This window comes from Podarcis raffonei, chromosome 6 (genome assembly GCF_027172205.1).
Source record: "Podarcis raffonei isolate rPodRaf1 chromosome 6, rPodRaf1.pri, whole genome shotgun sequence".
Taxonomy (NCBI): Eukaryota; Metazoa; Chordata; class Lepidosauria; order Squamata; family Lacertidae; genus Podarcis; species Podarcis raffonei.
Window position 1 is genome coordinate 17,754,273 of NC_070607.1, and position 25,112 is coordinate 17,779,384.

At 40.8% G+C, this 25,112-nt stretch overlaps 1 protein-coding gene across 8 annotated transcripts in view; it reads right to left on the bottom strand.

Annotated features, from left to right (window-relative positions):
* Positions 1–12,224: 12,224 nt before the first annotated feature.
* The window catches only part of KCNT2 (potassium sodium-activated channel subfamily T member 2), a 222,285-nt gene continuing 209,397 nt past the window's right edge, over positions 12,225–25,112 (bottom strand). For 4 of the 8 annotated variants that reach the window (XM_053391457.1, XM_053391462.1, XM_053391458.1 and 1 more), the window contains 7 exons: positions 23,196–23,297; positions 22,113–22,196; positions 21,389–21,517; positions 18,178–18,198; positions 15,718–16,018; positions 13,524–13,608; positions 12,225–13,061 (listed from right to left, as the gene is read on the bottom strand). In XM_053391457.1, coding sequence (XP_053247432.1) covers positions 12,950–13,061; positions 13,524–13,608; positions 15,718–16,018; positions 18,178–18,198; positions 21,389–21,517; positions 22,113–22,196; positions 23,196–23,297 — 834 coding nt within the window. In that variant the 3' untranslated portion in view covers positions 12,225–12,949. The remainder of the gene's footprint in view (positions 13,062–13,523; positions 13,609–15,717; positions 16,019–18,177; positions 18,199–21,388; positions 21,518–22,112; positions 22,197–23,195; positions 23,298–25,112) is intronic. The other 4 variants (XM_053391460.1, XM_053391459.1, XM_053391456.1 and 1 more) reach the window with 2 other exon arrangements.

A 25,112-nucleotide genomic window follows, 5' to 3' on the forward strand; every position in this document is an offset into this window, starting at 1 on the left:
GCCATTTAAAGGCATTTAAATTCTCAAGCGAAGCATTATCATAGTATCACTAGCAGAAATAGCAACCACAGTTTCAGTATCCTATTAGAGAAAATAGGAGCGTCTCCACCCCATCGTTCAGCCCCAACACTGAGGTCCACCTCTGAGGGTTTTCTGGCAGTTCCCTCACTACGAGAAGTGAGGTTACAGGGAACCAGGCAAAGGGCCTTCTCAGTAATGGCGCCCACGCTGTGGAACGCCCTCCCATCAGATGTCAAGGAAATAAAGAACTTTCTGACTTTTAGAAGACATCTGAAGGCAGCCCTGCTTAGGGAAAGTGTTAATGTTTGATGTTTTATCATGTTTCTAATATTCTGTTGAGAGCCACCCAAAGTGACTGGGGAAACCCAGCCAGATAAATGGGTAGGGTATAAATAAATTATTATTATTAAAAATTCATTGATGCCGTGACACCAGAAGATTCTGCTCCATTGCTCACTGCATTATTTTACTTAATTTAAACTGAACTCCATAAAGTCTTACTGCCTAAGCAACATTTTTTTGGGATGGCTTCTGATTTTCACATGGAAATTTGTCTTTAAACAATGTATACGGTTTCACTGAATCAGAAGACAAAATGGTGTTTGTCCACATCACTGGGATGAAACTATAAATAGTTTTGGCTCAATGCCATCATTTTCACTAATAAAGGCAAATGAAGCACACACAAAGTTGTCTGCTGCCTTATCGCTGGGACGTTAGGGTGAAAGGCAGGTAATAGCAAGCTGTGTATGAAATTTTGGAAATTTGGAATGAAATGCTGAATTGATTTGTTGTTGCACATTAGCAATCAGGCCTGATCCTAATTAGGCAGAATGAGGCTGCTTCCCCAGGAAGCTGGTGCTGGAAGGGATAGGTGGGGAGCACTTGCAAGGTGATGGAAAACAGCAGGTGTGATGGAGGATGCCACAGTTAAGGAGGGTGCCACCCTCTCCTTCATGAGTGATGCTGTATAAAATCTTGGCTGGCCCTGCAGAGATAGCTGTCTAACTTGAAGTGGAAATGGCCAAATGCCACAGTCCATTATGATCACTTGCTACAAGACCTTCAGCTTTAATTTGTGTGTGTGTGTGATCTTCAAAGTGCTGAGCAAACATTAGACTAATTCATTATCTGAACCATTTTACTGTAGATTCCAGGAGATGTGGCAATCAATTCAGAATTATGTTCCAGATATTATTTTTTTAATCCCTTCCCATTTGCTATCTTCATCTACAAGATCAAAGAGAAGCCTTCAGCGTTTGAGCTTTGCCCATTTAACAATGTAAAAATGGCATGTCTCATTACAGGTATCAAACTTTACTAGCAGGATATATCACTGTAATTAAAATAATCTTTTGTGTAAGGAAATGGGCAGCTTCGGGAAAATGGTACTGACATGAAGTGCTTTCGGCTCTTAGGCAATTCACTGAAATTCAAAGGCTGCAAAGCAAAGACATTACAGCCTGATTACTCTTTGATGACCGGCGAAAATGGTGATTTTAGGTTTCCTTTAACTGGATGGAGGTTTGGAAACACCTTCCCAATGGGGGTAATATTCTGTTACGGGAGTTGGCAGTAGGGTCAAAGCAGAAGACTGATATGACTCAGTCAAGGAAGCAAACTAGATAAACTAGTCAGCCAATTGGTGCCAAAGAAGGATAGAACTTTTTTTATGTATGCAACAACAGCAGCAAGAATACTTATAGCAAAGCACTGGAAGACGCAAGATCTACCCACTCTGGAAGAATGGCAGACGAAGCTGATTGACTGTATGGGATTGGCAGAAATGACTGGCAGAATCCGCGACCAGGGAGAAGAGTCGGCAGAAGAAGATTGGAAGAAATTTAAGGACTATTTAAAGAAATACTGTAATATTACTGAATTTTGAAGGGAGTTGGATTGAAATTAATGGTTTCTAGCTGTTATGGTAAAAGAATATGGAAGAAATGTTTTTTCTTTTTTTCTTGTTTTAATAAGGTTTAAGTTACAATAATATAAGAAGCTGAATAGAGAATAAGGGGTTAATTAAGTGCGAAGTTAGGAGACCAGGATTTGCTGGATAAATAATTTGATCTAGAAAACAAGAAGGGGAGGTTCGAGGAAGTCAAAGGACAATGGTTTGGAAACTAGGTTTTGAAAACTATGTGTTTTTAATATTGTCTTTTTTTCTTTGTGCTTTTTTCTCTTCTTTTTGTTTGTATAAAATGGAAAATCTTAATAAATATTTATTTTAAAAAAACCAAAAAAAACTAGATAAATGTTTGGGGTGCCACAGCTACCGTGTCACCTGCCTCTGCCATATAAATGCCTACTGTCACTTTCAGAGGAGGCACATGCAAAGAGACAGCTCAGATCAATGATATTCTCTGCATTCAAAGGGACAGAATCCAGAACCTCAAGACTGGTTCAATTAATAAACACTGTTGTAAAGGAAAAGAAGGGACGTGGGTGGTGCTGTGGGTTAAACCACAGAGCCTAGGACTTGCTGATCAGAAGGTCGGCAATTTGAATCCCCAAAATGGGGTGAGCTCCCGTTGCTCGGTCCCTGCTCCTGCCAACCTAGCAGTTCAAAAGCACGTCAAAGTGCAAGTAGATAAATAGGTACCGCTCCGGTGGGAAGGTAAACAGCGTTTCAGTGCGCTGCTCTGGTTCGCCAGAAGCGGCTTAGTCATGCTGGCCACATGACCCAGAAGCTATACGCCGGCTCCCTTGGCCAATAAAGCAAAATGAGCACCGCAACCCCAGAGTCGGTCATGACTGGACCTAATGGTCAGGGGTCCCTTTACCTTTACCTTTAAAGGAAAAGAAGAGGCAAAGAAGTAACTGACATTAAACAAGATCATGAGAAACTTGATTCTTGATTCTTATTACACTTCTCAGCACTTCTCACAACTCAGTATCAGCTGAGTCCCCAGCACTGGGATAGCCACTAAAGGGAGCACACCTCATACAGTATAGTAAGTATGGTAGTCAGAGATATTTTCAGCCAGCACTGTGATCCCAGATGGCCCCTGCTCAATCTAAAATTCTGCTCAGGTATGACCTCACCAAAGCTAAGCTTGAAACATGACTTCAGAGTGCAAAGGGGAGCCAGCATGGTGTACTGGTTAAGAGCGGTGGACTCGTAATTTGGTGAACCGGGTTCGCTTCCCCGCTCCTCCACATGCAGCTGCTGGGTGACTTTGAGCTAGTCACACTTTTCTGAAGTCTCTCAGCCTCACTCACCTCACAGAGTGTTTGTGATGGGGGAGGAAGGGAAAGGAGATTGTTAGTCACTTTGAAACTCCTTAAGGGGTGTGAAAGGCAGGAAATCATGTCCAAACTCCTCCTCCTCCTCCTCCTCCTCCTCCTCCTCTTCTTCTTCTAAGTTTATAAGCAACAATTTTTAAAAATCCCTATTTCATGAAGGGCAAAATATCCCTCACTCCTCACTGCTAACTGAGACCTTCCCCTAGTGCTACAGTGTTAAATCATTCAGGTTGGAAGCTACAAGAAAGTCCTACTCAGAGTAGACCCATTGAAATTAATGGCTCCAAGTTAGCCATGCCCATTAGCCTCACCAGCTTCCTCATTGGCATCCAGTATGCCGCTTCAGAGATTATGATCATCTGTCCAATTTCAATCAAGTAATTGTACAGCACATAGCATGGTAATCTTTCCGAGCCCGAGGGGATGGCTCTGATAATGAGATTTCATTTCTGAAATCTTAGCCATGTCACTAAATCAATAAAATGAAATGAAAACAGAATTAAAATTATGGGCATAATTTTCCATGGTACAGTTTTGCTAGTTGTAGGTCAGGGAAGCGGCTTACTCGCGTGTTACCTTCATGGTCATCTTTTCTGGGAACACAAGGCATTAGGTCAAATGACCAGCAAGCTGGCCTAACGGACAGGGAGTTCAACTGAGGAGACCTGCACAGGGCTGTGTCTTATCTCATTGCATTGCAGCATTTAAAGTAGGACTGGGAAGAGTCAGTAGCAACTGGTGAGGTGATGCTTTGGAGCACTGTTGGTTTCCCAGCTTCCCATCACAGTGGGTTGCTGGTGCTTACCATGAAGACAGGAGTGGGGCTGTCTGGTCTGGTGCAGCTTGTGGTGGTGGTGCCAGTCTACATTGCTCCAGGCCAAGCTTCTGGTAAGTGCACTACTACTTTGAGAAGCCAGGAGAGCAATGGTGCTCCACCCACACTGCCTCAGTTATCTTTCCACAAGGGCCGACACTGATGCCAAAATCCAGCACTGCCTGAGCTCTGCGAGTTCAGCTTCCTTCCGATTGAAGTCCAGAGTGTTTGAGGACCGGGACATTCACAGGGAAACCAAAATGCTATTGTACTACCAACCTTACTGTATGCTTGTGAAACATGGACCACTTATAAACACCAACTCCAACTCCTCGAAAGATTCCATCAACGGTGTCTCTGAAAAATTTTACACATCACTTGAGAACACAGGAAAACTAATGCCAGTGTACTGGAAAAAGCAAAGATCACCAGTGTCATAGCCATGATTCTTCAACATCAACTTTGTTGGACTGGTCATGTTGTGCAGATACCTGATTATTGTCTTCCAAAGCAACTACTCTATTCCAAACTTTAAAATGTGGGTAATGCATAATGCTGGTGGTCAACAAAAGAGGTTCAAAGACTCTCACAAGGCAAAACTAAAAAAATAAACACTGACCACTGGGAAACACTGGCCTGCAAGTGCTCCATCAGCCTTTACCAAAAGTGTCTTGGGCTTTGAACTCAAGACGAAAGGGAGAAATGTGCTAAGAGGAAGGCACGCTTGGCAAACCCTCACCATGATCAACTCCCGCCCAGAAACCTATGTCCCCACTGTGGAAGGACATGTGGATCCAGAATTGGCCTCCACAGTCACTTACAGGCTCACTGTTAAAACCATGTTTATGGAAGACAATCTTACTCGGCTACAAGTGATCGCAGAAGAAGAAGAAGAAGAAGAAGAAGAAGAAGAAGAAGAAGAAGAAGAAGAAGCCTCAGTGGACGTCACTGGAGAAAATGATGGTCCTCCAAATGTTGTTGAGTTGCTTCAGCCAGCAAAGCCAGTGGTCCTGGATAGTAGAAGCTCTAATCCAGCAACATCTGGAGGCACCAACAAGTCACCTATTCCTGATCTTAACAGCTAAGATAGTACCAATCAACTAATGCCTAATAAAACAATTGGCCCTTGCATTTGCCATGTACTCAAACTCCTGAAATGTTCTTGTGCCCATCAAGATTATCCTCGATTTGCACCACCAATACATTTCAATAACATCTGCACTAGGTCGCATGTGTACATAATTCAAGGTTAACTAAACCATTCATGGACCTAACGTTTTCATTTCTGTTGCTTGATCTCAGCTTGACCTCAATAAACAATTTAACAGAGGGTAGAATGCAAAGAGGAGATCAATATAGGCTTTCACCTATGCATGTGCTGTACATTTGAGAGGGACATAATTTACATGTTAAATGGGTGTAAATGTGCAAAATGCCTTTTAAAAGGTTGAAAAGGGGTGCTTCCTGTCAGGCAGCTAAATAAAGTCTGGAACTGCTGGGTGTGCCCAAGAGGCAGTCATCTGTTCAAGCAGGCAAAATCCATTTCCAGGGTAATTAGCCCTGTAATGAAGCAGCGTGGTTCAGCAGATGTGTCAAATGTGTTGGCTTCCCTGAATATTTATGGATTCCGTCAGTGGTTCCTTTGCAACTCACCTGTTTGGCGATCTTGGACAAATCAGGGCCCAGCACAATGTAACAGTGGCAGATCCATGTGTTAAGCACATAGAAAGCAAGTTGGTGGCTGTCTGGCTTTAACACCAAATGACAGGTGAGGAGTCCATCTCTACCTTCCTACAGAGAGCAGGGCTACAGACTGGTGAGTCAAAAGCACGTGTATGTGTGTTCTGCACTCCTTCTAGGTAAACCCCTGTTCCTGTGACCCCAAATCTAGCATTTTCCACTATTTTCCAGGAAGTTTTGAATGTTTGACATTTTATTATGTTTATATATGTGCTGGAAGCCGCTCAGAGTGGCTGCAGAAACCCAGCCAGATGGGTGGGGTAATAATAATAATAATAATAATAATAATAATAATAATAGTCCTTGCACTGCGGGATACCCTCCCCTCTCCAATATGTGAAGCAGCAACCATCACTGGCTTCAGACCCTTGTAAATAACTGTCTTCCCCCCAACCCTCAGGCTTTTCCTGATCCATGAAGATCAGTACCTGGTTTTCATTTGCTTGAGTTCCTAATTTGTTTTTATAAGCTTTTATACTATTGCTTCTTTTTCTAGTTTTATGTTGTTGTTGTTTATTTAAATTATATTCTTGCTTTTATCTTCCATACCACTTGGATACTTTTAATTTGTTAATGCTTTAAAATAAATAAATTCTTAAGTATGTGTTTACATAGGGACGCGGGTGGCGCTGTGGGTTAAACCACAGAGCCTAGGACTTGACGATCCAATGGTCGGCGGTTCGAATCCCCAAAACGGGGTGAGCTCCCGTTGCTTGGTCCCTGCTCCTGCCAACCTAGCAGTTCGAAAGCATGTCAAAGTGCAAGTAGATAAATAGGTACTGCTCCGGCGGGAAGGTAAACGGCGTTTCCGTGCGCTGCTCTGATTCGCCAGAAGCAGCTTAGTCATGCTGGCCACATGACCTGAAGCTGTACACCAGCTCCCTCGGCCAATAAAGCGAGATGAGCGCCACAACCCCAGAGTCGGTCACGACTGGACCTAATGGTCAGGGGTCCCTTTACCTTTACCTATGTGTTTACATAGACATTTTCCTGCAGTTTTTTAAAAAGGCAGTTTAATGTGGAAATGGGACAGGATGGACTTAAGCGGAATAAATGCTAAAGTGACAGTGACTAGAAAGTATTTGAGCACTGTGCACAGGCCAGTAGCTGCCACATGTTTTTCAGCCTGGCAGTCTGAACCTTGGCAGGCTTGAGCCCTTGCCATGCTAGCCAGACAAATAAAGAATACGAGATGCATATGAGGCGAATAAATAAATCAATACAAAAGAACCTCCTGATGCATTAAAATGGGATGCTTCAAATTTGGAACACTGAACAGAACTTTGGATAATTCATTTGGATGTATTTTTGAGTCGTAATTGCGAGGAATTTCAGAGGCTATAATGACATATTGTTCACTCCAAAAAAAGAAAAAGAAAAAACCACCCCTCATGTGGATAGAATTCACAATTAACGAGAATATGCAAAAATTCTAGATGGCAGCAGAATAGCTAATTGGATCGATTGTGTGCTATGTTAATGCTACACGACAGTTATTTTTGTGAATATGCTTCTCTTTGCGAGAGTTCTTTCAGGAAGTAAGCCCTTAGCTACAAAGCCTAGCCTAGTATTAAGTTGCTTATTTAAAAGAAAATGGTGGCTCAAAGGTAGTTGGGTATAGGTGAAGGTAAAGGGACCCCTGACCATTAAGTCCAGTCATGACCGACTCTGGGGTTGCGGCGCTCATCTCGCTTTATTGGCTGAGGGAGCTGGTGCACTTAGTCATGTGGCCAGCATGACTAAGCTGCTTCTGGCGAACCAGAACAGCGCACAGAAATGCTGTTTACCTTCCTGCCTGAGCGGTACCTATTTATCTACTTGCACTTTGACGTGCTTTTGAACTGCTTGGTTGGCAGGAGCAGGGACCGAGCAACGGGAGCTCACCCCGTCGTGGGGATTCGAACTGCCAACCTTCTGATCGGGAAGTCCTAGGCTCTGTGGTTTAACCCACAACACCACCTGCATCCCTGTAGTTAGGTATAGACAGCTATTAATGGTAAACATGGAATCACCTGGAATGCTGGTGTTCTGAGTCCATACAACTCCCACCTTCCCTAGGAGTCTTCTTAAGGGGTCTTCAGGTATGGGAATACCATGGGAGCTGACCAGCATGAAAGGACATAGCAGGTATGGTGTATCAATCTTCAGACAGGAAGTCTTACGGGATACGGGCCCTGATTCAATGTCATGCCAATCCCACTTTATTTATTTTATTAAATTTCTATACCACTGTTTATCTGAGGATCGGGGGGGAGCGTTACAAAACAAAAACACAAATATACATAACGTAGTAACAAACGAAAGCAATAACCCCCCCCCAAAAAAAAAGCTTAAAAGGCCATAGATTGTTTAATGAACCAAAGGTCTAGAATAAGAGGAAAGTTTTTGCCTAGTGCCTAAAGATATGTATGGAAGGTGCCAGGCAAGCCTCCCTGGGGAGAGCATTCCACAAACAGGGAGCCACTGCAGGAAAGGCCCTTTCTTGTGCCGCCACCTTCTGGACCTCTGGTGGAGAAGGCACATGAAGAAGGGCCTCAGATGACAAGAACAGGGTCCGGGGTCTGGGTTAGTTCATATAGGGAGAGGAAGTCATCGAGGTATTGTGTTTTGAGCCGTTTAGGGCTTTGTAGGTCAAAACCAGGACTTTGAATTGAATAAATACCGGTAAATGTGTGTGTATGCCCCAACATTATGGAACAGAAGAAAATTGCCAGGAAAGCACGAGAGAGAGAGAAATTTCCTTGCATTTTCAAGACAGACGCTTGGAATGAGTGAGTGAATTGTGAATTAAGTGGGATGGGTTGTGGAAAATTCACCCAAGGCTAGTTTATATTATGACGGATATTTTATTCCTTTTGCAAATTTGGGAGCAATAACCATTTTAAAGCATCATGAATATGCAACGAAATAGTCCAATTCCTATAAGCATTCTGTTCCTCTTCTAAATAATTGAAAGCTGCTATATCTTTCTTGGAATTGGTGGGGGTTCGATTTTTCATGCAATTTAGCCAGACAGATGTCAAATGTTGTGCTTCGCATATATTTTTCATACAATCTTTTAAAAACTAAAGGCCTGTTATGCATGTTATCTGGTAGCACAAAACTTTGTCAAGTCCAGTCAAGTAATATTTTTTTACAAAACTTATTTACCTCTAACAATAGATTCTCACTTCCCACAACTGCTTCTGAAAAAAGGCCAGTTTTTGAAAAATGATTTGTCGCGTGGCATGGCAGGGGAGTTCTGCAGTGATGTTCACTTTTGCAAGCACATCTACTCAATTACTCAATGAAGGAACCTCTATGAATAAACCTCTCCTTACCAAAGGTAGCACAAATCTCTTCTTTATCCTTGCTTAGGAAACTGTAAAGTGCTGTTGCTGAAAATTCGTTCTGCTTGTGCGCAACTGAAGGACTGACGGAAACTGAAGAATCTATGTGGTGAAATGCTCTTCCCTAACACTGGATGGAATGAAAAGCAGGATAAATGGACGAAACAGAAGGACTGACAATGGCAATATGTGGAAGAGTGGAGATCAAAATTAAGCTGTTGGAATGGGGGGGGGACATAGGGAAGGCATCCCAGTTTAGCCAGGGGGAAAATCCTAACATTGTGCTATTTCAGAAACATGAAAGACATTTAAAGTGAAACCTTAAGATTTTAAGTGAATTTTTAAAATTTCACTGGAAAATGTTAGGATCATGAGCCTATTTCCCCTCTTTCTTTCTTTCTTTCTTTCTTTCTTTCTTTCTTTCTTTCTTTACATTTGTCCATACCATGGTAACTGCTGTTGATGGATATAGTTTGGAAATGGAATTGTTTGGACTTTTATCAGTAAATGTCAAAATGTTCTGATATTATTCTCCAGACCATAAATTATTGAGATTTTAAATGGCTCAGAGAATAGTATTCATCAGCATTTTGACAGAGGCTTATGGAAACTAGTTCTATATCCTTTGTCTCCTGACCAAAGTGTTAGAAACTGGATGATTAAGTGAAGTTGCAAAATTTCACTGGAAAATGTTGGGATCATCAAATTTCTAACACTTTGACCAGGAGATGAAGGATACAGAATTAATTCCTATGAGTCCATGTTGGCTTCAGAGTCACAATGACAACCATCCACTGCCCCCTTACAAAAAAAGGCATGGCACTATTATTCCCCATCCCCCCATCCACATGCAAAACCAAGCATGAACCCCTTCATCTCACATTGTCTTACACTTACACATATTCTATCCATTGTCTCTTCTCTTCCCGATTCCCTCTTTGGCTGTCATTGTTTCCCCATCTGAACCAATAGGAGCGTCCCTGCCCCCCAGGCTTAATTACCAGACAAGTGGAGGTGATTTTTCAAGGCTCACAACATGTAAGGTGCAGAAGGTTAACCTTTTCTTCCTTAGTTGCCATCCCCTCCCCACATGGTAATTAGGAAAAAGGTTTCATTCACATGAATTGGATCTTTTTAAAACAGCAATAACAATATCTAATTGCCACATGAGGGCCTCTGATTTTTCAGTGAGTTGTTGTCAGCCTGTACAAATCACACACCCAAGAAGCAAGTAGGAGGGGAAATATTCTGAGCAGCATTCACTTAACTAGCTCAATCAGTGGAAGGTGGAAGCCCTGTACAAGAACTTCCACTTGTACAACAGGTCTTCCACCACCCCCTTCTTCTTTTCCCATACCCTATGAAATTTGCTCAGGGTGTCAGGAGAAGATGGAGAGGGTATTGTTCCATCTGGCAAGCTGGAGTTTTTGCACAGATGGAACAATTGGAAAAACATGACACAGACCTCTGCCCTGCAACATGCTGTATCTATACACATGGAAATAGGCACTTGAGCTTCAGATAGCATAGCTACACAGGGGGGAGTTGTGAGAGAAGTTGCTACCACTGTGACACTGCATAAGAAAATGGCTTTTATTAATTCACATAGTTGACACATGGAAGAAAGAGAAATAAAGAAACTGTTAGTGCATATGGCTGGGACAATAGCTGGTTTCCTACAACAAATATTACAACCATTTAAAATGCTGTCGTATGCAGTAGGCTACCGTCACATGCACGGATAGTTTTGTTGAGCAGTTTTGGCGTCATTTGATTTGTACACACAAACTTATAACAGCTCTTTCAAACAATATAGAAAACATAACCTATACATGTAACACTAATAAGGACTTCAAACAACAGGCGACGTTGTCCCTAACCTACTCCATTTGTCATGTCCCAACAGTTCTTTGTGTAGTAATATGTATGTACTCCTGTTATTTTAGTAAAAAATATATAAACATCCCTACTTATACTTAGGGATGGGGAAGAAATTCATTTCAGCTTGCATTTAAGGATGAATCTGCCTAATTTGCATTTTCTGAAACAGTACACAAGCTGTCACACAGTCATCCTTTGAATTCATACCTCCCCAAATTTTGCTACGCAGTTTCTCCATCCAAGTAACGTGTACAAAATGCATATACTAGAGTATGCCTAAAAATGCATATATTAGTGAAAATAACATACAAAATGCACTTTATCTGGGGAAATTGCTTTGCAAAAATTTATATAACAGGCAAAGTTGCATACAAACCTGTGTATATTAGGAGAGATACGCATCAAAATGCTGATGAATTTTCATGGTGGCTCTTTTAAAATAATAAATAATCACAAATGTGGAGAACTAAATTTAAGACTGAAAAAATATGAGAAACTGACACAACCTCATGTTCCTTCAACATGTGCATCTGAAGTTGTCCAAACCAAAAGACATTAACTGGCGTGACACAGAAGCAGCTCCCATACAGTAGCAATAATGAATGAATCAGGCCATAGATGTGGATAAATCTCAGTCAAGAACAACATCAAAGTTAACCAACTGGTTTTTGGCCTGCCTTAGATAGGATTAGGGCTGGATGAATTATTAGATTAACTACGCTGCAGAACATGACTCCAGCAAAATTATAGTCTAACTACTGGCTTAGACTAGGGGCAGGCAACTGAAAATCTGTAAAAACTAAAAACAACCCACCCACCCCAAAAATCTGTAGGTCTCTTCCGGCTTTCAAAGCTCCTTCTCCAGCGAAAAAACTGTTCTCTCGTTTTCTTACAGAATGACTGTCTTGTGGACAAATCCTTCTCCATACAGTAGCAGCATGGTGCTAAGCTGTCTGGCAGAAACGTTTTTGTAGAAAGACACTTCACAAAAACCCTCCCCCCATATCCAGTGTACAAAATAGCTTAGTTTTCTGCCTGAGTCTGATAAAATCTTCTGAACTTCTATGTCTTCGTACATTGACAGCAAGCAGGACTGTGGTTACCAGGTTGCTGGCTTCCAAACTCAGGGAACAATGCTGAGCTGTTAGCCACACCACTCTCCTTTAGACTGTGAGTCTCCACTACAGAGATTGATTGCTGCATTTTTGTTTGTGATGCTACATTTGCCCTGAGTCTTTAAACGCTGAGGGCTACAAATCTAAACAAACAATGTTTCCAATTAGCCAGGAATTTAAATTGGTTGAAAAAGGCTATAGGAGAGATATGAAACGCGACGAACTTAAAGACAGCGGAAATGCATACTGGGTTATTGTCACCAAGCAGTGAATTTTCAAAACATTCGCTTTGAATTCCAGTTTTAAGATGTTAGGACTTGCCTGAAACTTCCTTTGATTTTTAATTTAACTGCAACAACCAGAAGTTTATGGTTGTGGGACAAAGAAATAACAACAAATGCTGTACACAGCATGGTTAAGAACTGAGCCACTTTCCCACAGCGGCTGATGAAAACCAGGATAAGAAAAGAATATATTAATTTCTAATATCTCTTTGAAAAAATAATCCATTTAGATTCCCCATTAAAATCCTCCTTTCACTAAGCAACACTCTGGGCACACTTGTTTGATTTTAGTCTCTCTTTGTTATTTTTATCTCCAAGACAGATTAGTTTTTTTGAAACCAGACCCAGCTTTTCCTAATCATTCCTGTGGTTACGGTAAAGTAGTTGCCCGGTGTGTGTTAGCTGACCATTATGCCTAAAGGCTTGGATATAATAAATCCATCATCTTATTTTCACTAAATTTCAAAACAGCTATTTGTATAAAAACGTCTTTTCATCAATGATCTGTGTGAAGCGTCAAAGCTGTGTTTCTTCCCTGGTGTCCTGAGCAACGGCATTGCAGAAGCTGTTTTTCCGGCTGGATGAAGTGTTTGGAACATATGACAATGGATCTGGGCGGATCAAATATCTACAAAAATATAGACATACAGTTGCCATTAGATTTAACAAGAAAACTCCCAACTGAATTCACAATGATTCCCTATCATAGCTAGTAACAGCACAACTGATATCAATGTATCATGCATACCTTCCACAATTTATTTCAACAAACCAAGATGGCTTGTTGAGCAAGCATTGTTTCCTCCCTTCACTCCAATTTGGCTTCATGACAATTCCATGAGTAAATAGACAAGATAAATGACATGCAGCGCTGGGTGCTATTGCTTGAAATATCAGGATTATGCAAACTGGAAGCAGTTGTGATAAGTGTGTGGACGCCAAAATATTTCACTCTGCTTAATCCTCCAATTTCAAGCTGGGAATGTTAAAAAAAATGAGAATTCCCAGCTAAGCTTTAGAAATAAATGTTCTCTGCTGCATGAAAGTGCAAATTAGAAGTGAATTCTTATGTTTTATGACTTCAACTTACACAACATCGTTCAGTTCAAGTCGTGTGTCTGGAGAAGGATTGATCAGAATATAAGAAAGAGTGTTTTGATGATCATTCATTTCATCTATAGGAGAAAGAGAGGGAGGGAGAGAGAATAATAAAGGATGTGTGGCTTGTACTTCAAATGACTCAGACATGAAGGTCATACTTAGGCCTATAATGGGTCAAAGCAGACATACCAAAACCGCCACTTTATTTTATTGAAAAGATAAGGAATAAATGAGGTGGTAGGGGAAGCAGAAAGTGAAAGAGAAATACAGTGGTACCTCGGGTTACAGACGCTTCAGGTTACAGACTCTGCTAACCCAAAAATAGTACCTCGGGTTAAGAACTTTGCTTCAAGATGAGAACAGAAATTGCACGACAGCGGCGCAGCAGCAGCAGCAGCAGCAGCAGCAGTGGGAGGCCCCATTAGCTAAAGTGGTACCTCAGGTTAAGAACAGTTTCAGGTTAAGAACGGACCTCCAGAACAAATTAAGTTCTTAACCCGAGGTAAAGTTAAAGGTAAAGGGACCCCTGACCATTAGGTCCAGTTGTGACCGACTCTGGGGTTGCGGTCCTCATCTCACTTTATTGGCAGAGGGAGCTGGCGTACAGGTTCCGGGTCATGTGGCCAGCATGATTAAGCCACTTCTGGAGAACCAGAGCAGCGCACAGAAATGCCGTTTACCTTCCCACCAGACCTATTGATCTACTTGCACTTTGGTGTGCTTTCAAACTGCTAGGTGGGCAGGGGCAGGGACCAAGCAACTGGAGCTCACCCCATCACAGGGATTTGAACCGCCGACCTTCTGATCAGCAAGTCCTAGGCTCTGTGGTTTAACCCACAGCGCCACCCACATCCCTAACCTGAGGTACTACTGTATAAAATATTTGATCATCAATGAAAGTATGTCCCACGTTGTATTTCAGGGAGGAACAAAAGGTTGGTCCTGGTCTGAAATGGTTGAATATTACTCTATTATACTATTTATGAATAGCTTCTGAAAGTTGGTAGAACACAAGACTCTTAATCTCAGGGTCATGGGTTTGAGCCCCACATTGGGCACAAGATTTCTGCATTGCAGGGGGTTCAACTAGATCAGTGGTTTCCAATTAGCTAAGTACTGTGGGCCTCCTGTTTTTCAAAAGCCAGGCCATGGGCCCCCCACTTTTGATTTTTTTCTATCTCTGTGGTAGATTTTGTTATATGAATAGTGCCACAGACCACATGGGGGGGTCTGCAAACCACCAATTTGGAATCTCTGGACTAGATTACTCTTGTGGTGCCTTCCAGCTCTTATAATTACATGAACTGAGAAAGCTATATTTAACCAATTATCATTGATCCTTTTATAAGCATTTTAGTTAAAAAAATTGTTTATTTGTTTTTTAAAAGAAAAATGATGACCCTGTACAGAAACCTAGCAATGATTTGAAAGTGGCTACCAATGCGGGTGGCGCTGTGGGTTAAACCACAGAGCCTAGGACTTGACGATCCAATGGTCGGCGGTTCGAATCCCCAAAACGGGGTGAGCTCCCGTTGCTTGGTCCCTGCTCCTGCCAACCTAGCAGTTCAAAAGCACATCAAAGTGCAAGTAGATAAATAGGTACTGCTCTGGCAGGAAGGTTAACGGCATTTCCGTGCACTGCTCTGGTTCGCCAGAAGCGGCCTAGTCATGCTGGCCACATGACCCGGAACCTGTACTCTGGCTCCCTCGGCCAATAAAGTGAGATGAGCGCCGCAACCCCAGAGTCGGTCACGACTGGACCTAATGGTCAGGGGTCCCTTTACCCTTACCTTACCAAATTTGAAATATTCGCCAGATCTTCATTTTCTTCACAAGAAACATATTTTGCTTGGGTTTTCACCTGAATAATTTGGTGTATTCCAGAAACTTGGCCATTTCTTTGCTTATCACTAATTCCAGAAAAATGATGAAGAAATGAAGTAGCACCTGCCCCAATACATAGTTTTAAGGGACCTTATTTCTCTCCACTGAAAGAACTGTCCATTCATACCTATTCCCTGCTTTCTAGAGCTATTTATCTGTCAGGGGGTCTGCCCTCTTATCCCACTATTTCTAAAGTTCACTGACGAGCCTTTGGCAAGGGAATGCAGCCACTTTCTTTCATCCAATGCATTGCTACATAAAATGAAAGTTGCATCTATCTTTAGAGAGGAATGTCCTACCGTATCCTGCTGTTGAAAGTCCCAAATGTTTCATTCTGTTTTTCACCAGTTCAGCAAGTTCCTGCCTTTCTGACCTTCTGTAAAGATTCATTCTTTGCTGACTGATTTTCTCTGCAGTTTTCCCCGAGTGCTTTGGCACTTTTCGGCTCAGCCGCCGAGCCCACTGCATACTTTTCCGTCGCAGCAAAGGATGGTCTGACTGATCACTCGATGTTGAGTTACGATGGTTGCTACGGCAGTTAAACGGTTCTTTATTATCCTTAGTGTCCTCCCATTCTTCCACACTGATGGAAATTTGAGACTAAAAACAACAACACCAAAACATTCAAGAAATTAAATCCTTTTGAAAATGCTTTTCCCATTTATCATTTTTTTAAAAAATAACTCAGGACAGTGCCTCTCCCCTCCCTTTCATTTCCCTGCCTCCAGTTCCACTATTCAATACAGCCAATATTTGCCACAGTAGACCCATGATATGAATCATGCAAAAGAAAAGCTACGAATTTCTTTGGCGAAACTCATTGGACCAACCTTTAGACAATTGTAGGAAGAACTTGGTTGGGATGGAATCACTTAAGGCCGTCTTGCACAAAATGCATGGTGTTGGTGAAAGAGTATGCAGAAGAAAAATAAAGGGCAGAACATGAAGGTGGTGGCTAAATCTCACCAAGGCTATCAGGCCCAAATACTTTGGCATATTCATTTGTTTGGGTTTGCACCTCACTTTTACTTTTGCCTGTTCCAACAACACATCTGCATTCAGCACAGAAGTGCAATAGGTTCACAGCAACCAGAGTCTGAGAAATGGCAATGGAAACAATGGAACAAGCTAGAAGTTTGTTCATCAGAGGGAGACTATTCAGATTCCTGAACCTGTTGCAGAACCAGATTCAGTTTTACGTTGGGCCCCTGAAGGTCCACAACCAAATGGCACAGCCCAACTGCCCTGGCTCTAAGCCTTTGCTGCATCAGGAGATCAAAGAAGCTGATGAGCACATGTTCCTTAGGCTCATGTATCTACTATTCCATGTGAGGGTCAGAATGAGTAAGCACTGGGCAAAACAGAGTGGAAGCTACAATAGTACAAGAACATAGGCCAGTTTGGTGCAATTTCCACATTCACAATGATATATTAATATAATGACAGGCATGGCATTTTGTTATCACTGATCGGGTGTGTGTTCATAATAGGAGAACCTATATAATACAAGAGCAATAAGGTTTCAATGAATTCCTATGCTTTTCGTTTTCCCATAGGTGATGATATAGGGGACAGAGTTCCCTGGTCACATTCAGAGTGTGATATAATTCTGAGGACTGGCTTATATTATAAATGAAACGAATGCACACAACATTCATAATTCTATAAAACCACTAGATATAATGTCTCATTTTGGAATGCCCTGTGGTCTGTATTATACACAATCAGGACTATATGCAATTACTAGATTGCAGTGTTAACACATCCCCTTAAGTCGGTTTATTAAATTTGTATATCACTTTCCACTAAAAAGTCCCAAAGCGATTTCCCCGCAAGTAAAGAATACAAAAGAATACAGCAATTTAACATAGTGGCATAGGGACTGTCCAAATGCCCAGAAAAACAAAACATCTTTGCCCAGTGCTGAAATGATTACAAAGTTGGTGCCTGGCAGGCCACTCTGGGGAGAGCATTCCATAAACAAGGAATGGAGGCTACTACAGAAAAGGTCTGTTCTCTCATTATCACCCTCTGAACCTACATCTGAGGTAGCTCACAGAAACGGGAGTCAGATGACATTATCCAGATCTGAAAAGTTTCATATGGGGAATGTGATCCTTTAGTTTTTGTGGTTCCAAGCAATTCTTAAAAATAATAAATAAAAATTATATACTGCTCTATAACTGCAGGTCTCAGGGCGGTTCACAGGCTTTAAAGGTCAAAAACAGCACTTTAAATTGGACCCTCAAACAATTTGTATTATCTTTGGCTAGAAATTGTTTAATTTACCTATACAAAAAGTACTATTGATTCACTGTGATTTCTGATTTTCATCTAACAGCTCACTATTTTCTTTCTTTAGCTCAAGGCTGGCATGTACCCATGGCCAACTCTCTGGGGGCCACCAGAAAGGGAGTGGCTGTTCCACACTCTCACATCACAGACACACTCTCACACACATGACACATGCTTGCACACATACATAAACAGGGCCTCCACCTTCTCAGCTGACCTATATATACCAGGTGAAGAGGAGGTGTTATTGAACCCACTCCTCTCATCAGATAATTTATCTGATAACTTGGAAGGAGATGCCACAATAGGGCACTGGGCTTCACACACAACAGTACTGTGTCTAATATATTTCTGTCACTGCTGACAAAATAGGTGGGGTCTTGGATGGGGAGATTAGCCCCCCCCCCAGGGTAAGCTGTTCCTGGCCAAGACTGGGCATATGGAAACATTTGACAAATACTTACTTGTGAAGCCATTTCTCGAGACTGATACAAAGTGAGGGGGGTCAGGCAAAGGGGAAAGAAAACAGAACACCATTCAAACAAGTGTCCAAACAATGAATACAGACAGACAATTTGTTGTGATCACAATATTGGGATTGTACAAATAAATGCATGGCTAGCTGTGTGTGTAGTGTAAAATATTCTTGCAATTTCAATTTGCAATCGTTTGAACAAATGAATGTGGGACTCACATAAGGAATTGTTTCCCAAGTTGCCCTTGACCATCCTATTTGGTAAGGTAAGTTATAGATATATAAAAACATTCTATTCACTCCATGTAACTCAAGTACATATATAATGTACAAACCCTCCCCGCAAAAAAGTCAATGGACATCATTATATGAAGTCCTAAAGCCAGATTTGTGGATCTCATACAAAGACTTTAGTTATATTGAGTGAATAAAATATTTATTAGAAATTGGTCAATTAATGGTTAGTCTTCAACCATTACAGAGCTGAGACTCACCTTTAATCCTAACCTGCAAAATAGAAACCACGGTTGATTATTATTATTTTTACAGTATCTCTCTCCAGGTGCTCTTTTCCCATCTAACTTTCTCTTTGTCATTTCCCCTTGTTATCTGACTATCCTGTTAAAGAAAAGCAGCAAACAAACTAGTTTGGTGTCACCAGTACACATTTGGCCAGCACAAGTCAGGGATGTACAAAGCCACTCTTGCCCACTCCCAAAATCAATTGAGCTTTTCAAGCATTTCTGTCAAAAGTTCAATATTAACACTTGATAAGCCCAAGTGATGGGCCACTCCTTGCTTTCCTACCTGCTCCCTCCATCTGTCTGAGGATGGGCTCAGATTGACACCAGATGTCCTGCAAGGGGTCTCCTTTGCTGTAAAATGTACACATGGTTCCATTTTAAGCAAAGCAACTTTGGACCAAGTCCCAGAAATGTAATGACATCAGGGAAGCCATGACAGAAAATTGCATTTCATTTTGAGTCAGGCCCAGATTGAAAGAGGTGCAGCTAGCTCAAAATGGGACCAGCTTTTTTTGTGACAAAACTTTCCGGAACAAGCTTCACACCACCCCTAGCCCAAGCAACAAAATATTTAATCCCTATTATTTTGTGTTAGATAATGTTTATGCAGTGTTCCTGTTTTATAACTTGATTAGTGACTCCTCAAGGCACAGAAAGTTCTCTCTCTTTAAAATAAAAACAAACTAAAAAAACTCTACATATCCGCAACTTTCATTTTCTGTTCCACAAATTCGCATTATGAAAAATTGTGGATTCTAAGTAACGATGGGCCTTATGGCCATCATAACTGAATGTGAATATAACTAAGAATGTAATAAATGGCAGAGTCACATGTTATGCTGTTGGAAATACATTCATGCCAATTGCATACCAGAAAATTTGTGCAAATTTATTTTACTGTAAATTATAACAAAATCAGAGGTGTACTGCAGAACTACTTAATTTTTTAAACAAAAATGGACTTAAATGAATAGACCTATTCTTTACAAGCTGTTTCTCATGCTTTAGAAGTATAGAATTACTGTATTTTTTGCTCTATAAGACTCACTTTTTCCCTCCTAAAAAGTAAGGGGAAATGTGTGTGCGTCTTATGGAGTGAATGCAGGCTGTGCAGCTATCACAGAAGCTAGAACAGCAAGAGGGACTGCTGCTTTCACTGCACAGTGATCCCTCTTGCTGTTCTGGCTTCTGAGATTCAGAATAATTTTTTTCTTGTTTTCCTCCTCCAAAAACTAGGTCCGTCTTGTGGTCTGGTGCGTCTTATAGAGCAAAAAATACGGCACTTAACATTTTCACAAAGTTTTGAGAAAACAGATTCCTCACTTAAGTTCCATGGTAGTCAAGCTTTATTCTGATATACAAATAAGTGTTTCTGATACATAAGGATAATGTGAGCCTGATCCATGTTTTCACATATCACACTGTCATATTTTAATGCCATAGTATTTTCCACTCAATGAGATTTAAGCATTCACAACTAATATAAGTTACCAACTAATAAGATAGTGCTCCAGGCAAATAAGATCTAATTCTTCTTACATAGTTCCACTACCTTACCTTCTGTTTGAACCAGGCCAAAATTATTATTCAGCACACAAAACTGAAGCAATGATACTGAGATTTCTTCCAGCTACAAGAGGTCTATGATTCCAACAAAAATCATAGCCTATGATTTCAACAGAAATTACTAACGCACTCCTCAGGGTTACACAGTTATAAAATAATAGATTCTCGTAAGTGTTGATTGCTGAATTTGTTAAAAGCTATAAAGCTGTTGTTGAATTTTCTCTGTAACTAAATTTGAGGCAAAACAGAAGGTTGTAGCTTGGGCAAAGGTACGGTATCTGAGGAATTTCACTAAATTGGCCAGGAGAATTTCACATATCCCTAGAATGAAACAAAGCTGAAGATCTGCAATCAAGCAAATTGTTTCCAAGTATCAGGGCTGGTTTTATAGTAACTTTATGTCAGAATTTGCATCCTTCCTTGGCACACACTTTGGTGGGCAAACATAAACATATGTATTGGTCTTTCAGAGATCTTGCCAGAAGCAATTCTCATGATTCTTTTAATGTAGGTCTGTATCTAGGTTTTATTACAACGAACTTTGTACCCCTTGCATTTTGACAGTTCTTTGATTCAGGTTGCAGTGACACATGTGAAAGAGTTTTAAACTTGCAATGGAGAAGTTGAAGAAGCACAACCAATGGCATAACAAATGTGGGGTGTGTCTTTGGATGATGACACAATGCAGTGGCAATAATAAAATGAAAAATAGCTAGTTTCTCACCTTCAATCTGCTGTTCTCCCCAAATGATCACTGGGAACTTAACTACTACAATACATGTGTGGGATATTGGGCCAGCTTTAGAACTAAATTCTCTAAACAAATAGTGAACAGGGGTCAGGAGCAACAGCAAACTGAATTTGTTTGAATTATATCCAGTGCAGGTTTCAAAATGTTTGAAGATGTGTGATGCCCTCTCACATTTTACATTTATAGATTCAAAACAGCACTGTTGTTTTGAAACTCTAGCAGAAAGTGTGAATCAGAGATGAAAGAAAGGTGAGCAAAACATAGTTAAGTGAAACCACTCTGTCACTGTTCATTGCAAATTACTTAAGTAATGTTTCTGAAACATTCCTGATCAGAACTTGTCTGTAACCCATCCATACCTCAGACGTTGCAAGTTTCTGAGATTCGGTTCTATAGATTCCAATAGGAATATCCCCCGTAGAAGAACAAAGCTTCTGGTAGAGCCTGGCGTATGTTCTGATCCACAAATCATCTTCTGTGATTTTCATCTAGACAACAGCAGCAACAAAAAGAGCCTGACTGTTTAGAGACGTTTTATTTACTCAAATGATATATTAACACAATTGTTGCAGCATACAAACGACTTATCCCAGTTGCTCACCATACATATTAGGCTACACTATCTCTTTAGACTTTGTAGATAAATCAATTCAGAACTGTATATAACTTTGCACCATCTGGAGAATATTAATAAAAATAATTGCTGAATCAATTTTTCATGTATGGGGTCAGTTTCTATAAATCCCCTTCGCCTCATAAAGCACTTGAGACTGTATCCGATGAAGTCATCCCGTTAGCAGAAAGGACTTCTACCTGTTCAATGTAGGAGGTTGTCCCCACCCCCTGAAATCAATATCTGCTTCAGAGAACAGATTTGGAAGAGAACACAGGGAGAAGTCCAATTTGCTGCTTTGCCATTAAGCAAAAATGAATGCCTTGCACCTATTTTTGTTAATATTGTTTTCTGTACCAAAAGCAATCAGACAGCTACTCTTAGGGAGAAAATGCAATATGAAAAACAAATGAAGAAACAACCAAAGTATCAACAAACTTAATTATATGGGATTAAATAAAAATACTTACAGAACAAAGAAAGCCAGAACCTGGTGTAGTATCTAAGCCCAGCAGAAGTCTTGTGATAGATATCATGTAATCTTTAACAAAGGACTGCAAGTTTTAAAAAGAAAAGTACTTTAGTATATATCAGAGTACAGTGGTACCTCGGGTTACAAACGCTTCGGGTTAAGGTTACAGACTCTGCTAACTTAAGGTTACAGACTCTGCTAACCCAGAAATAGTACCTCGGGTTAAGAACTTTGCTTCAGGATGAGAACAGAAATCATGCTCCGGTGGCACGGCAGTGGCGGGAGGCCCCATTAGCTAAAGTGGTACCTCAGGTTAAGAACGGTTTCAGGTTAAGAACGGACCTCTAGAACAAATTAAGTTCTTAACCAGAGGTACCACTGCAATCAACATTCCTAAACAGAATAGGTAAACACATATATTGCTTTTTTTTTGCAGTGGATATTTACTTTGTGGAGGGAAGACCAGCTTCACAACTAATGATGCACTTACTTTTTGAGAGCTTTATACAACTACTGTGTTTGCAGAAACACATTTTTCTTTGTCCATAGCAACCTTTTGAATTGTTTGCCATGCTCCCTCAAAGAATGGGGACAATAGCAAGGTATGCAATCCTAGGTTCCATCACATCTCCAATTCCCTTCCAACCCCCAACCCCCAATATCAAGGATTTTTAGATAATGGCTAGCACTCAGCATAAACTCTGCAAAGTATTGTATATGGTGATGTACTACACAACATACAATTATTAGTATGTGATGGGCTGTATGAATGCAGCCGGGTCTGTAGTGGCGTAAGAACTTTTGAGATGGGTAGCTAGCTAGCTGTTCTCAGCTCAGCATCAATCCCATCCCAGAAGTATCAGCTTTTCCTCTATGTTTTGCAGCATGCAATAAACTGCTTGTTATTGTTGTCTCTTTGCTTTCTCAGGGTGAACAGCATGACATTTTGAAACGGCATTAGCATTCTGGCACAATGTCACAGATCCCGATGTTGGGGTAGACCACTGAGTTATGATGTTAGTATGGGGTTGGGGTGCTAGTATGAATTCAGAAAAGGAATAAATTCTGTCCTTCACGATACCTGATACAGCAGGGTGTCCAACATGCTGATACTAAAAACTCTACCAGCAGCAAAGGGCAACCGAAACATGAATGCCAGATTGGAGCCCTTCTCTCGTTCTTTCTGTTCAAATGGGGAAGAGGGGTGGGTGGGAGAAAAAGATGAGAGAGAGGGAGAGAAAAGAATCGGTAAACACTTCCAAACATTAAGTGAATGGCACACTGGGGCTTCCCACAGGAAGCATTCTGCCAAAGTAAACCTCTAATGCTGCTGCGGATTCATTCATTAAAACACTACTTGGAGAAATGCAGTGCCAGCTCTCAAATGGATTTTATTTCCTTCTGACCCTCCATTTTTTGAGAGATTGTCCTTGTATCTGCATACACAGGAGTGCCTACACACATGTACAGGTTCTGTCATCACTGTTAAACTACGATACACTCTCACTAAACTTTCAAGATGAAAAGCTTAGTCTCAACAGTTTGGGGACAACTTTTTCTTTTGAGAGTTCCCATCACTTTAGCTCCTCTTTTTTTTTAAAAAAAGATATTTATTAAAGTTTTCAATTTTTTATGCAAACAAAAAACAAACAAAAAAATTAAAAAAGACATATAGTTCATAATACATAGTTTTCAATAACATATTTCTCTGACCTCCTCATACCTCCCCTTCTTGTATTCCATTTCAAATTATTTGTTCAGCAAATCCTTAACTTAAAGCATTACAGCTTATAATAACACCTTATTTTCAATCCAATCCTTTTTTTTCATATTCCTTTATATCATTACAGCTAGAAACCACTCAATTTCAATCCAGCATCATTCAACATTCCTTAATTTTACAATATTTCTGTAAGTAGTCCTTAAATTTTTTCCAATCTTCTTCTGCCGACTCTTCTCCCTGGTCACGGATTCTGCCAGTCATTTCTGCCAATCCCATACAGTCAATCAGTTTCATCTGCCATTCTTCCAGAGTGGGTAAATCTTGCGTCTTCCAATACTTTGCGATGAGTATTCTTGCTGCTGTTGTAGCATACATAAAAAACGTTCTGTCCTTCTTTGGCACCACTTGGCCAACCATGCCCAAGAGAAAGGCCTCTGGTTTCTTCAAGAAGGTATATTTAAATACCTTTTTCAATTCATTATATATCATTTCCCAGAAAGCCTTAATCCTAGGGCACGTCCACCAAAGGTGAAAGAATGTACCTTCGCCCATCACTTTAGCTCCTCAACTGGCAAGAGCATTTATTCGAGACTCTAATCTCTTCCCATTATACAGATTGGCCAATAAATACCTCTTGTTGTATTACCTAAAAGTTCAATTCTCCTACAAAGAAATGTTAAATTGAAAGGACAGCACAAAACTATGTCATAATACTGGGATAGTCACTATACTTTGTGCATTAAACATTTAAACATTTAACATTTAAACTTCCGCTGAGTTGTCCTGTGTCTTTTTCTTCTCTTTTGCGCTTCATGATGTTTGTCTGTTTTTCTCCACCCCCACAATGCACCCATCCATATACACCTGGCAACTAGGCATAACATGTCATGCAACTGATGACAGATATTACTGTCCACAAAAGCTTATGCCACAATAAATGTGTTTAAATAAATAAGGTGTTATGGGACTCCAACCTAAAAGACCACCTAATACTTTTCATCATATAAAGAGAACAGCAGTATTGCCATTAGTTTTGGAATGGAGGAGTTCATTGCAACAGCTCCCATAGCTAGGCACCATGGGAGCGTTCAGTTTATCAGGATCGGCTAACAGTTGGAAAATAGGGAGCTGGCAAAGGTTGGTGCACTGGTTAATATGTTGGACTTAGGCTGGAGAGAACTGGGTTTGCATGCCTCTGATCTTCCATGGAGCCAACTAGGTGACATTGGGTTACCCAACGTAAGAATCATATACAAGGTTGGACCAGTCCTCTAA